Genomic DNA, 13,798 nt, shown 5'->3' on the forward strand with positions numbered 1-13,798 from the left:
GCCCCTATTGGTGGAGGGGCTAACAATTGTCATAACCTGTCCTGCATCAGTAGTTGTACGGATGGTGCCCTCTCTATATCATCAGGTGTAAAAGGATTGGTTACACTGGCTCAAAAAAAGAATCTTAGAATTATTTGTACTCATTATTCTCCACAGAGAAGTATTAGCATCAAAATCATTGGTCAGTTACATAAAAAGCAGTTCGTTAAAATCAAGATTGTTTGCAGCACTATGTTCCCCAATGGAAGCTTCTCACACAAAGTTGTTATTCCTTACAGACGTTAACAACATTCCATAGAATATTAACAACAATGAAATAACAGCCCCATATTACAATATTATACGAAAAGACAGGAAATCTAGAAAGGGCAGATGAGTAGCTATATTATTTAAAAATCCTCTAACTGTAGACCACACAGACAAACATTCCTGAATTTGACAATGCGGAACCTATGTTTGCCAAATTAAAAATCAATCTCAAAAAACACATTAATATTATTGGTGGTTATATCCCACCAGAAAACAATATCCTCACTCTGGAAAACATACTACTCTGGGTGTCCATTTCTCTCCCACAAGAAACAATTGTAGACTGGCTTAACTGCTCCTCAGAAAATCCATCTTCCTACATAAACCTCAATGGGTTTACTCAAGTCATCACCTCCACTACAAGGACTGATAAATCTTCCAAAAGACAGTCAATTCTTCACTGGATTGTAGTCAACAACTCCTCTTGGGCACTTCACTCAGATTTGTCTGCCAGACAGTCCAAGTGACCATCAGCCAACCTTCCTTCTTAGGACCAAGTCATCCAACCCACATTCCACTTAATCAGAAACAAACAAATCCAACGTAAATAGCTTCATCGCCACTCTAAATAGTTGTAACTGGGAATTTCTCAAACAGTTACCCCTTGAAGACACGGTTAACTCATTCAACAACGCATTCTTAGACATACTAAACTCCCATGCTCCCCCTAGAACTATCAGAGTAAAATCTAATTATGCACCCTGGTTAACTAAAGAATGTAGATCGCTATTCAATGATAGAGACAAAGCCTGGCAACAATAAAAAAAAAAAACACAAACAACTAAGCAAACATATCTAGAACTTTGGAATAAAAAAAAATAAAATTAAGACAAAATCAACCATTACAAAAAGCATACAAAATAAACATACAACCCCCCCCCCCCCACCAAATAAATTCTGGGCAGCAGTTAAAAACATACTTCAACCAGGTAAATCAACCTCCCATCCCCCAACAACAACCAACAATTATGATAATATTACAACCCAATTTAATAAATTCTTCACAGAGACTATCCAATCCCTAGCAAACTCTCAAGGCTTTGACAGTAACTCTGCTTCTCTTACCTCCCTGAACAGCACCAAATCCCAAGACTCCACCTCCCACTTCAACACCAAGTATCTGTAATAACTATAAAAAACTGCTTCAAAAACTTAAACCAACAACTGTAGCCACTGGCAACCTCCCAGCAGAATTTCTACAAAGTGCAGCTGAAGCAATAGCCTACCTAGTGGCCAGACTTATAAACCGTTCAATATCTGAAAGCCAGGTACCTGCAACATGGAAAACATCCTACATTCTACCACTACACAAGACAGATAATTCCACTGAACTCACCAACTGTCACCCAACTGCCATTCTATCTCCCTTACCCAAAATACTAGAAAGAGTCATGCAAACCCACCTAATAGATAACCTTCTCACACACAAACTACTATCAAACACCCAACATGGCTTCTGTCCCTTTCACAGCACCATCACAGCACTACTATCCTTTACCAACACTGTTAACCACCATAGAGACAACGGATAATTTGTATCAGCCATATTTTTAGACTTATCCTAGGCCTTTGACAAGGTCAAGTATAATAAACTCATCAGTATTCTATCCACTCTAAACCTCAGCAATTCCACTATTACATGATTTGAAAACTATCTAACAGGGCAACTGCAAGCTGTCCAATGGCAACTCCAACTCTCTGCTCTTCTTCCAGTCTCCTTAGGGGTTCCAATAGGCTCAATCCCTGGATCACTTTTATTCTCTATTCAATAACCACCTCAGGACCTCAGCACTACAAGCCTCTGTATTACAAAACGGATACACTGACAACTCTGTCCTAATATTAGCTGCCCCCACACTGGAAGAGCTCCACATCAAAACCCAAGATTGCTTTCTGTTAGTAGAAACCTGGTTCACTAACTCCCAGCTAATTCTAAATCCCAACAGAACTAAGCTCCTTCTTTTAGCCCAACCAGATTCCCCTCATCTTCTCAGTCCTTTAATATCTTATCTAGAAACAAAACTATGACCACCCCAAGCACCCACACTAAACTGCTCATGGTAGAAATTGATACGAATCTGAAATTCAATATTCACATAGCCCAAGCCATCAAAAGATTCCACAAAAAATAGATCTCCTATATAGACATAAACAATTTCTTAAAAATAAAAGTTGGCACAGCTTGCTCATAACTCCTATCAACCCTCCTTCATGCCTCCCAGTATTAACCAATCTCCACAAAACGGACCTAAACCAACTGGAATCTTGGTATAATAAAGCAGCAAGATTTGCCATTGAAGCTTTACATAAATCAAATCACTGAATAGCACTAAAACAGCTTAATTGTCTCGAATTCCCACAGCATCTACACTTACCTTTGCCCACAAAATTCTCCACCAACCCAATAAAAACCCTTCTCTCCAAAAACTCATTCAACCACACACCTCAGCCCAATCTCTTCACTCCTGTAACCATCACCTTCTAGATACCAACAAAGCCAACAACTCAGCTGGGAAATCTGTCTTCTCTAACTATATTCCTACAATTTGGAATAAGCTGTCAACCTCAAAAGCTTCTAACAGCTCTCTTTCACAATTCAAAAAGCTCCTCACATCACACCTAGTGGACACCTGGCTATGCTCTTGTTACTCCCTTGAATAGGCCTTCCTTATTTCACAAGCAATCTTCTACCCTCTTTATTTAAATAACAGGATTTAGTAACTTCATCTGTTAAATTTATAACCCTCTTTCTAATTTCAATCACACCTGTATCAACTGCATATGTATGTGTATAACCCTCTTGATTATTTCAACTGCAACTGTAGCAATACGAGCTATGATGGGAATTTTTTCCATGAAATGTATGTCTTCTACTTTTGCATTATTTGTCATCGATATAGTACCCTCTATGTTTGTTAAACTGCTGAAATATCTGTAACTGTAACTATGTATGCTAGTATATGTTGACATTATCTTTGTAATTGGAGCTTTTCTACCCAGGCCTCCACTGAAAAGGGATCTGTGCCCAGTTGGACTTTCCCGATAAACAAATGTAAAATAAAAAGAAGTTAGGTGGTTATCTCATTGTCAAGTTCTATTACGATTTTATGAAGTAAAAGAGGAAGTTCTAACTGTTTTGACAATCCAACAATCTCAGCTGACTTTCTCAGTGATGAGATTTAATGCAATAAAGTTACATTTATTTCTGATTTGTTTCAATCTTTGAATACACTTATTAAAAGTATACAAGGAGATTGCGAAAATATTCATACTTCCACTGACAAAATGTATGCTTTCAAAGAAAACCAAATGCTTTGAAAAGAGTATCAGAAGAAAAAAATGCAGTAGAAATGTTTGAGCTAACAAAAAGGAGGAAACTGGATAGAAGTCTTATAGATCTAATTTTACAGACTTTAAGATCACTTAGTATAAACACTGAAAAACATTTTCCCTCAGTTGACATATATTCGGATTGGATAAGAAATCCATTTGTCTTAAATGTGCGCAAAGTGGCAAATTTAAATATTACAGAAAAGGGTGAGTTGACTGAAAGAAGAAATGACAAGAGGATTTAAAACTTAAACATTCAACAACAGATACTACTTCATTTTGGTTCTCTCTTAAAAGTGAATTTCCCAATATTACAAAAAAAGCAATAGAAGCACTTCTTCCTTTCTCCGTGTCATATCTGTGCAAACCAAGCTTTCCTGCAATGAATAATATTAAGAACAAAAAAATAGGAAGATTTAAGAGTATGGATGTCTAAACTTCAGCCACACACAGAAGACATTCTAAAACATCAAGCTCAGATATCTTGTTAAATATTAAATGTAAGTAAAAAAGAGGAAAAGATTTTCTAAGTCAATCAAAACTATACCTATTTTTTGTGAGGCAAAAATTATATTTTTTGGTGTGCCACAAGATTTTTGCAATTAGTTTGTGTGCCACGAGACGAAAAAGGCTGAAAATCTCTGGTCTAGAGTACTATTAAGAAGTCTGGCAAAAGGGACCACTTCTATAGATGAGTTGGTTTGGCTAAGGACTTTGAATGCATTTTTGTCAAAGTCCTAGAGGGAGGGAATAGCAGAACTTTTGATTTATTTGCATTGAGTGAGAGGTGGTTTTGACGCATCCAATTCTCAGTAGTTGAAAAAGCAGTTTGGGTTTTAGTCAGCAGTTCAAGTGGGAAAGTTATTGATGAAGATGTTAAAAAGCATAGGTCCGAGGATGAACCCCTGCTGTACGCCAGTTGGAGAAGGTAAGAAGATAGAGGTAGTGTTCTTCCATTGAACTGCCCAAGATTTATCTGGCAGGTAACTAGAGAACCAGGATAAAATATTTGGTGAGAGGTGAAGGTTGGAGAGATGATAGAGAAGGTGACTATGGGAAACAGTATTGAATGCTTTAGAAAGACTGAAGAGAACTGTGGATACTAAGTGTCCTGAATCTCGGGCTTGATTGACAGTTTCTAAGGAGGAGAGTAGTACGGTTATAGTGCTATGGCCTGGGCGGAAGCCATGCTGGGTAGGTGTAAGGAGTTGGTTTTGGGTCAGGAAAGGCATAAATTGGAAGTGGACATATTTTTCTAGGATTTTGGAGATTGGTGAGAGCAGAGCAATGGGGTGGAAGTTTGAGATGCTGGTTGTGTTTGCCTTTTTTGTGAAGAGGAAGAATATAGGCTGTACACTAGAGTCTGGATACGTATGATTCTTTTATAGATCTGTTGATTATTATGCTGATTGGGAGGGCTATACAGTCAGCAGCACATTTTAAGATGGAGGAGGGAATATTATCAGGAGCACTGGAGCAAAGTTTAAGTTTGGATAGAGGTATTTTTATAAAATTAGTACAGACAGGTTTGAGCGCGAACATAAGGGGAAGGTTATTAGGGGGTTTAGAAGGAGAAGAATGAGGGACAGGTGGATTACTGTTGGGAAAAGTCTTGGTCAGGTCAGCAATAGTTTCTATAAAAAAATGAGTTAAATTGTAAGCCTAATTCGAGGTCAGATATATTTGGGTCAGGACAGGGGTTATTCTTGGAGCCTGGATTGAGAAGTGAATTTATGGATTTCCAGAACTGTTTGGGGTTTTTATTATTATTGGACTGGTATAGTAGGATTTTTTATCCTTAATGATTAGTTGTTTTGCAAGGTTGCGGAGTTGTGTGTACTGGAGCAGGGTTTTCGGCATTTTATTGTTTTGGTAAAGCTTCCAGGATTTGTCCCTTCGATGCATAATTTGTTTTGTTTCTTTACTTTTTATCCTTTTTGTTTCTTATTAGGGCTAGGGAGTTAAGAGTGTCTAGGAAGACAGAGTTGAAGTGGTCTACAGGTTTGTCAAGCAGAAGAGTATTTAGAATTTGCCAGTTCATTTGTTTGAGAATATTTGAGAAAGTTGTGGGGTTAAAGCTAAGGTTGTGAGTGAGAATGTATTGATGCTGATGTGGGGTAGAGGTAGCTGAACGATGAATGAAAGTTGGGAGGTGGTCGCTAATGTTATCAGGAATGGTGCCAGAGTTAGTTATTTTATTTGGATGGGTGACTAGGATCCAGTCTACAATGGATCCTGGGGGGATTTGTTTTGTTGGGTCGGGTGAGGGAGAGGATTACTTGAGTAAAGTTGTAGAGGTTAATGAATAGGGAGGGAGAGGGTCTGTTGATTTTATTCCACTCAATATTTACGTCACCTAGAATGTAAGTTTCATAGTTAATTTTAGTTGAGGCCCATAGAAGAATATCTTCGGGGGTAGAGATGTTGTTACCAGGTGAGATATATAGGGCAATGATGCAGATATTCTTATGTTTATTAATTTTTAGTAGACCAACTGTTAGTTCAGTATTATTGAATTGAGGGATTGGAATTTGAAGGGGAATTAAGATATGAAGACTTGAGTAGATTAGGGCAGTGCAGGCACCTTTTTTATTTAATTGGTCATTTTTGAGAGTGTGAAAACCAGTAGACAGGATTTCAGAGTCAGAGATATGGGATTTGAGCCAGGTTTCTGAGATGGCTAAGATGTTGGGTTGGTTATGGCTTAGCCATGCTTGAAATTGGTGTACTTTATTGCTGAGACTCTAGGCGTTGATTGTAAAGAACTTAGGAAGGGGAAGAAGGAGATGGGGGGGGTGTTTGTAAGGGAACTAGGACCAGGGTTGGGATGAATGGGTCCAGCTAAGGCTAGGTTATTGAAGGAAATAACTTTTAGCCATTTGGGCTTACATTGTAAGAATGTGGGTAGAGCTAACATTAGTTTAGGTGTAAGTATTTTAACTGTGGTGGAGGTGATTTTAGGATAGAAAAGGTGCGGAGAGTTAGGCTGAATAGAATTAATTAATTCACTATTATTTACCACGGACATTAATTAAAAATTATTAACACAATGTAGCAGAGTACAGACCCATACACTATAAAAGTGCAGCAATAACAGGTACTCTTGAGCGATGGGTGTGTAACGTGGACAACACATTACGGGGGAGTCGTCTAGTCACCATGGCGACGGTTATTTACACTTTCGAAAAATGCTCACTAGAAAGGAATACGGCATACTTCTCAGCATTTTCAGGGACTTCTCTGACCACGTCAAATTTATCTAGTACACCCACCCTAAAAACTGTACTTCCAGGTACAAACACTGGGGGCTGTAAGCTCGACAATATAATACTAAACAACATGTTAACCGCGAACTACAATGACAGAAAGTGCTTAAAAGAAATCACAGTACACACTTAACATTTTCCTTAGTAAATATTAATACAGATAACAGGTTCCTCACTCTAGTCAACAGTCAACTCAGTTTTATAAAAACTAGCTGCAAGTAAGAAAGAAGTATTGTAATAGATGCTGACAGACGTTGGCGTTTACTGTCCTCAACTCTCCTGCGATCAGTTAGTTTATATGATTTCATACTCACTTTCCGTCCACAATCCCAAGCAACCATTATAACAAACCAATAAACACCACACCTTAAAAAGTTTTACTTACCATTGTATATAGAAGTAGCACTTTTTAGGCAAATAAATGGAGAGCTCCGCCTCAGTGCACGAAACAGTCTAATGCGTGTCCAGGTACAGCCATTCCCTATAATATCCCTTACATTTATTTTTAACGCATACAGATGTGTTGGAACACAGAGGTCACTGTTTGTTAAGAGTGGGACACCTCCATCTGGTGACTTCTTCACTTAACCGATGTGAAACAAGAGTAACATCAGACGGAGCAGTTCACTTCTTTAGCCACTCAAAAAACTGTACTGCATAATGAACAGACCGCATAAATATGTACAAATACCGCTTTTGAAATATCCCAAAATAACGACGAATTATTAACCAACACAAAATATACAGGAGTTAACAATATAACCTACGTGTTACCCTCAGTTGCTCCGGTTATGTTCAGAAATGTGTTCCCTGCTGTTCTGACGTCACCCTGAACGAGTGGGCGTGGAAACCTCTGTTCATTGGACAAAGCTGTTGGGATAGACTCAGTGACAGAGAGATTTTATTAGCTGTTGTCTCACAAGTCTACTTGGCTACAACCAAGGGCTGAAAAGACAAAAGGAAGACTTTACCGGAGATGATCTCGTTGTGCATGTTTTGATGTGGGATTCAGCTGTACAGAGTGTATACATACCTCTCTCAACTGTCTAGATTATTGCTTCATATTTTTGGTCTGTTAGTCATAAAATTTGGGGGAGGGGGGTCTGACAAATAATTAAGGATTGAAGTAACTAAATAATGACATACATTTGAATTAAAAACTTATTATCGTTAAGAAAATGCATGTAATTAAAAACCTGTTATTCCGCCAGCTTTCTAAGTTTATAATGGCAAATGTTTAAAAATCTGACCTTTTTTTTAGACTTTTATCCGCACATTATTTTTGGCTGTCCATATTTCTTTTGGTAGAGACTGGAAACTACCGACAGGCATCTGATTGTAGAAAATGCTTTAAGGCGTTTTAAACACACACGCGTACGTACACATGGATAGACAGATACGTATATGGATAGAGACAGACTAACTCTCAACCAGTCAGGGAAAAATCTCAACAAAATCATGGACACTTAAAATATTAGCACTATTAACTTGAGACATTGACAGAATAAGAGAATGTGAAATAATATGCATTTTCAGATGTAAAATAAGTCTATAATAATTACTATCATTATTTATTAAATGAAATTCACCATCTTTTTAAAATGGGATTAAGAGGGACAGCCATACAATTTGTGTTAAAATTAGGGACGCGGCGACCTAAAAATCATGGACAGTTGAGAGGTATCAATATATACAGCTGTTATCGCAGTGTACATATTTATTACCGATGGGGCGTGGCCAAGCTTCGGGCTTTTGCTTTAACGCAATGGTAGCCACGCACCTGCTCCGGTTAGTGCTTCTTTGGGTTGACACCTTTTAAAATACCCAAAGTGGGATATTTGTGGTACAAACGTCAGATTTTGCAGGCCGAAACATACCCACGGCCAGTACAAAGGACAGAACTTCACTTTTTTGCCTAAATAAAATCTTATTCTTGTAACGTATTAGTTGCTTATTCTGTTTCTTATAACATTTAGGTGGTTCAGATACAGAATAACTGTTTTATGCAACTATTACATGAAATATAAGAAATAAGTTTGTCCTAAAATCTCAGGATATTTGCCATTTTTACAATTTTGTGCAGGACACAACTCCCCAGAGAGGCACTGTCCTTCGCAAAGTGGGGCAGATGGTAACTCTAGCTTCTAGAGAGCCAAAGTTTTCATCATGTGCTAGAACAGGCAGTAGAAATAACGCGAATCAATAAAACAAAAGTACAGTAACATAGCTGTCAGTCATATATCGCAAGAAACTTAGTGACTTCAGTCCTCAGGGGATCGCCTCAGAGGAACAGACTAAAACTGTGTGGCATAATTATCAAAATTCTGTGAAAATCTGTGTAGTTAAGAGGCGTGGTTTATAATTACTATTTATATTCTAGAAACATATGTGCGTTCAACTGTACAGATTTTCGCAGAAGGTCCAGATTTTTGTCTCACTTTTTGTGATCTATTTCTCTTAAAATCTGTGGTTATCTGGCAAAGCATCGAAGATTGAAATTACTAAATAATGACTTATCTTTGTTTCAGACCATATCCTTCCGAAAAAAATACACCCTAACGTAAATATGTTATTCTAACAGATTTCAGTGTATATAGCAATATTTAAAATGTGTACTTGAGGTAGGGCCTTTGTCCCAGTATTATGTTTGGCTTTGTCCCAGTTTTCTGCACGTCAAAGTTGAGAAGTGTGATAAGACCCAGCGCAGATAAAGCTCTCTGATTCTGTCATACCTCAACTTCTTTGCTCATTAATTCTGAACAAAGCCAAATAATGGAGAAAAAGACTGCAAATCAGGGATAGGGTTACCACCTTTCCCACTTTGCGAGGGACAGTCCCTCTTTGGGCAGTTGTGTCCTGCAAAAAAATTGAAAAAAATGGCAAATGTCCTGAGATTTTAGGACAAAAAATATTCCTATATTTTCTTTAATACTTGCATAAAACCATTATTTCGTATCAGAAACACCTAAATATTATATAATAAACAGAATAAGCAACTCAAATGCCACAAGAATACGTTTTTATTCTGGCAAAAAAGTGAATTGCTGACCTTTGTACTGGCCGTGGGTATGTTTTGCCCTGCAAAATCTGACGTTTCTACAAAAATGTCCCACTTTGGGCATTTGAAAAGGTGGCAACCCTAATCAGGGACAGTTTTTTTTTTAAATATTACTCTGTTTCAGTAAAAGGTTGACAATGACAGATTTTACACCAACAATCATATTCTGAGCTTTAAAAACCATGACACTCTAATGCATGACATTATTTCTTGACTCGAATCCTCAGAAACGTACCAGAAAAATCAAAAACTTTATTGCGGACAGGGCAAAGATGCGAGGCAAAACCGGCGATAGTTGAGAGTGACAGGTGTGCTAGCTTTCCAATACACGGAAAGCAGACCTCACAACTATCCAAATTTTGTAGAATGTCTTGATTTATGCCTGATATGTTTGGACTGTTTCTCATAAATAGTATGTTTCTCTTGCAAATCGCCGAGAACTGAAGTCAGTAACTAATAACAAACATTTGAGTTTCAGACTTGATATCCTTCAGATCCGCATTAACACAAATCATTATTCTAGCAACCTTCTAAGTTTATACGAGTCATATTTAAAATGTGTCCTTATTTTTGGTCCTTTGCCACCCCCCACCCCCACCCCCCATTATTGTATGTTGTGTACAGGTTTCTTACGATAAAGGGTTGAGGACGGTACGTGGGTGATAGCGAACATCTGACCCCTTTAACAACGAGAGAAGAAAAAAACGTGTTAAGACTTTATTAAAATAAGCTGTGGCAGAGTAAGAAGAATACAGTCTTAATAAGGATAATACAATATTTCTTTTCAGCACGTCTTTGTTTTAAAGGAGCACTCACATAAGTAAAATAACGCATCTTTAACAAATCTACATTTACAGCAAATGTGACGCGTTTTCCCCTTTCTTTTATGCGAAGAAATCCCCGCCTCATTCCTTGGGTTAGACTTGGACTTGCTCAGCTCTCTGCCAACAAACTCCAGGGAGTTCAACACAAAAGCACCGGATGCTTCGTATACTGTAAGCTGCATTGCTTATTTTATGTACCTCAAATAATTACTCAGTATAGACCATTTGATGTGGTCTGCATTGTGTTAAAATCCGTTACTTTTAAATTTAATACAAGCTTTTCTAGTTTGTTTTAACTTAATTCCTATTCTTTGTACTTCTCTCTTGTTGCTAAGAGACGATGGGACTCATTTTGACTCTGGTCTGCTGGTGTCTGCTGCACTCGATCTACATTTCAGGTAATGGTTTTCTGCTTAGCAACTTTCTTTTCTACTCATGATTCAAGTACAGCAGTCAAGCACAATGCTTTATTATTACAATAAATCAATTACAACACATTCAGGTATTTCATCTTTTGGTTGATGAACTGTTTAAGCGTGCATCATTTGTGAATAGTTTCAAACTGTGCCGTTAGCTGTGAGCAGTATCTAAGGCTGGGAAACCAGCTGAAAATTCAGAAGACGATCAATCCCTCACCCTAACAATTATTAAGAGAAGCCTCATAATACCAGGAAAACAACATAAGTGTATTACTCTCAGATATGTTGCTGCAAATTTTAAAATTGTATTTTTTAATTTATTATAATCAGCTTTTAGGGCATTGTATTTCTGGCATGTTAATGTTTTTCAAAATGCACTAATTTACTTTTCTTCAAAAGTTTCACTACCTCCTGCCGATGAACTTTCCAATAAATGTTTTTGTCTTGACCACACCCCATATCTTTGAATGCATACTATTTCCTTTTGAAGGAGGACAAAACTTGTAAACTGTATTTTGCTTTGTACAGGATGTATGTCTCTGAAATGCTATGGTTTAAGAAAAGTGTTTTGAATTTTGTTCTCAGACTTTATATTGCATATCCAAATATACATTTATTTCCCCCAAAGTTAGACTTAAGGGCACATGTGTAAGTAACTGCAATTACACGGCTACTTATCATGAGGTGTTAGGGTTACCACCTGTCCCACTTTGCGAGGGACAGTCCCTCTTTTTGCAGTTGTGTCATGCAAAAAAAAAAATGAAAAATGGCAAATGTCCTGAGATTTTAGGGCAAAATTATTTTGTATATTTTATGTAATAGTTGCATAAAACAGTTATTCTGTATCTAAAACACATACATGTTATAAGAAACAGAATAACCAACTAAAGTGCTTTATTTAGGCAAAAAAAAGTGAAGTTCTGCCCTTTGTACTGGCCATGGGTATGTTTTGCGCTGCAAAATCTGACATTTGTTCCAAAAATGTCCCACTTTGGACATTTGAAAAGGTGGCAACCCTATGAGGTATAGAGTCTGGTATCCAGAGAGCTTATACACTGAAGAACATAAGAAAGTGCTTATGCGGATGTGAAGTATTGCTAGCTATGCTAAGAGAAATAGGGTAGTGGATGTGTAAGATATGCCAGCCCAGCTAGCTAGAATTTAGTAAAGAATTATGTTATTTGAATACCAAATTGATTTGTACATAGGCTTGTGTTCAAAATGTAGCAATACTGCGTCCAGCTAGACAGAAAGGAAATATACATTTATTATTGTAACTGAATTAAATGTATATGTTTTAACAGAGGATACTGGAAGAGAAGAGGTTAATCACAATACAACTGCAGCAAACTTAGAAAATAGTAAGGAATTAAATTACTGGTCCTAGGTCATAAAGATGTTATTTCACAGTTTTGAATGAAGCCAGAGACACAATGTCTGTAAGAAGCATGGTTTGTTAGTCTCTGTAGGAGGAGTAGAAGTTTGTAATAGTTTTATGACTTCCAGAAGCTGCACCAGATCAGAACAATGCTCCTGTGTGCATATTATTGACATGTAGATGCTAAATCCTGGCAGTGTCTAGCAATGGGAGGAGGGTGCATGGGAATCAGAAGACAGATGACCAGATGTATGTGATGTAATTCTGTACAGAAATAATATTTTAATATTATGTGAGACAGAAGACTCAGCGCAGTCTGTTTCTTGGAACCTGACATAGAAGGATCCCACAACTACTTCATCTTGCCTTGCTCTATTAATTAAGTAGGAATAGTAATTCTCTAGATCAGTTGGGAAAATATAGTGAGAATAGTTTTACTGTAACTGTGTGAATCTTTCCAGCTGTGATATTTTTAGTATTCCCTTTGGCTGAAACTCTGGTGTTTACTGTAAATAGATATTTCATATTTTCATGGTCTTTTATTATTTTATTATTAAATATTTAAACTTCTCATTTTGGCTGGTCCTGTAGAGAATATTTCAACATTTGAGAATACTCATATCTGTTGTTGACACTGTGGGCACTCTGGAAACCTGGCTGTTTGGTCAACATTACCATTTGTGTTAATCTTAATTTTACTCAGTATAGTTAGACAACCTTCCAAGAGCCTTAGGTAACTGGCTTGGTAGTGTCTGGTGGCAGTGATAAGTACCTTATAGTTGGGCAGAAGGGCCACAGTGGGTAAACCTGTGCCACCTTTCACAGGTGTGTGTGTGTGTGTGTGTGTGTGTGTGTGTGTGTGTGTGTGTGTGTGTGTGTGTGTGTGCGTGTGTGAGAAAATCAAATCTCACAGTATGTGTGTGTCAGCCACTTGGAGCAGGGACACAAAACATTGGTTTCACAGAGAGGATGCTGGAGGACTTGGCTTGGACACTCAGGAGATGACTTAACTCTGTAGATGCGCTAGTCGGGAGCCTTATTGGGACCCTAGAAGGAGACTGATATAATGAAATCCAGATCCCGGGTTGACTGTTTTCTCTGTGTCCTCTTAAGGGAAATTGTTCATGATGCAGAGAGGTCTGCATCTGGAAATACTTAGCACATCCATTTGTATTCCAAGTAAACATCCCTCTCCAGTGTCAGTGGTGAGGATT

General features: G+C 37.7%; 2 protein-coding genes across 3 annotated transcripts in view; one reads left to right on the forward strand and one right to left on the reverse strand.

Annotated features, from left to right (window-relative positions):
- MYORG (myogenesis regulating glycosidase (putative)) overlaps positions 1 to 7,770 on the reverse strand; it is a 153,536-nt gene extending 145,766 nt beyond the window's left edge. Inside the window, exon 1 of one of the 2 annotated variants that reach the window (XM_044077858.1) lies at positions 7,291 to 7,770. The gene's annotated coding sequence lies outside the window, so the exon portion shown is untranslated. The remainder of the gene's footprint in view (positions 1 to 7,290) is intronic. The other variant, XM_044077865.1, reaches the window with a different exon arrangement.
- Positions 7,771 to 10,643: 2,873 nt separating this feature from the next.
- LOC122807003 overlaps positions 10,644 to 13,798 on the forward strand; it is a 326,840-nt gene continuing 323,685 nt past the window's right edge. Inside the window, exons 1-2 of the mRNA XM_044077877.1 lie at positions 10,644 to 10,958; positions 11,123 to 11,185. Coding sequence (XP_043933812.1) covers positions 11,128 to 11,185 — 58 coding nt within the window. The 5' untranslated portion in view covers positions 10,644 to 10,958; positions 11,123 to 11,127. The remainder of the gene's footprint in view (positions 10,959 to 11,122; positions 11,186 to 13,798) is intronic.

The sequence above is a fragment of the Protopterus annectens genome, chromosome 1.part1, assembly GCF_019279795.1.
Source record: "Protopterus annectens isolate FY-2018-M chromosome 1.part1, PAN1.0, whole genome shotgun sequence".
NCBI classification, from domain to species: domain Eukaryota; kingdom Metazoa; phylum Chordata; order Ceratodontiformes; family Protopteridae; genus Protopterus; species Protopterus annectens.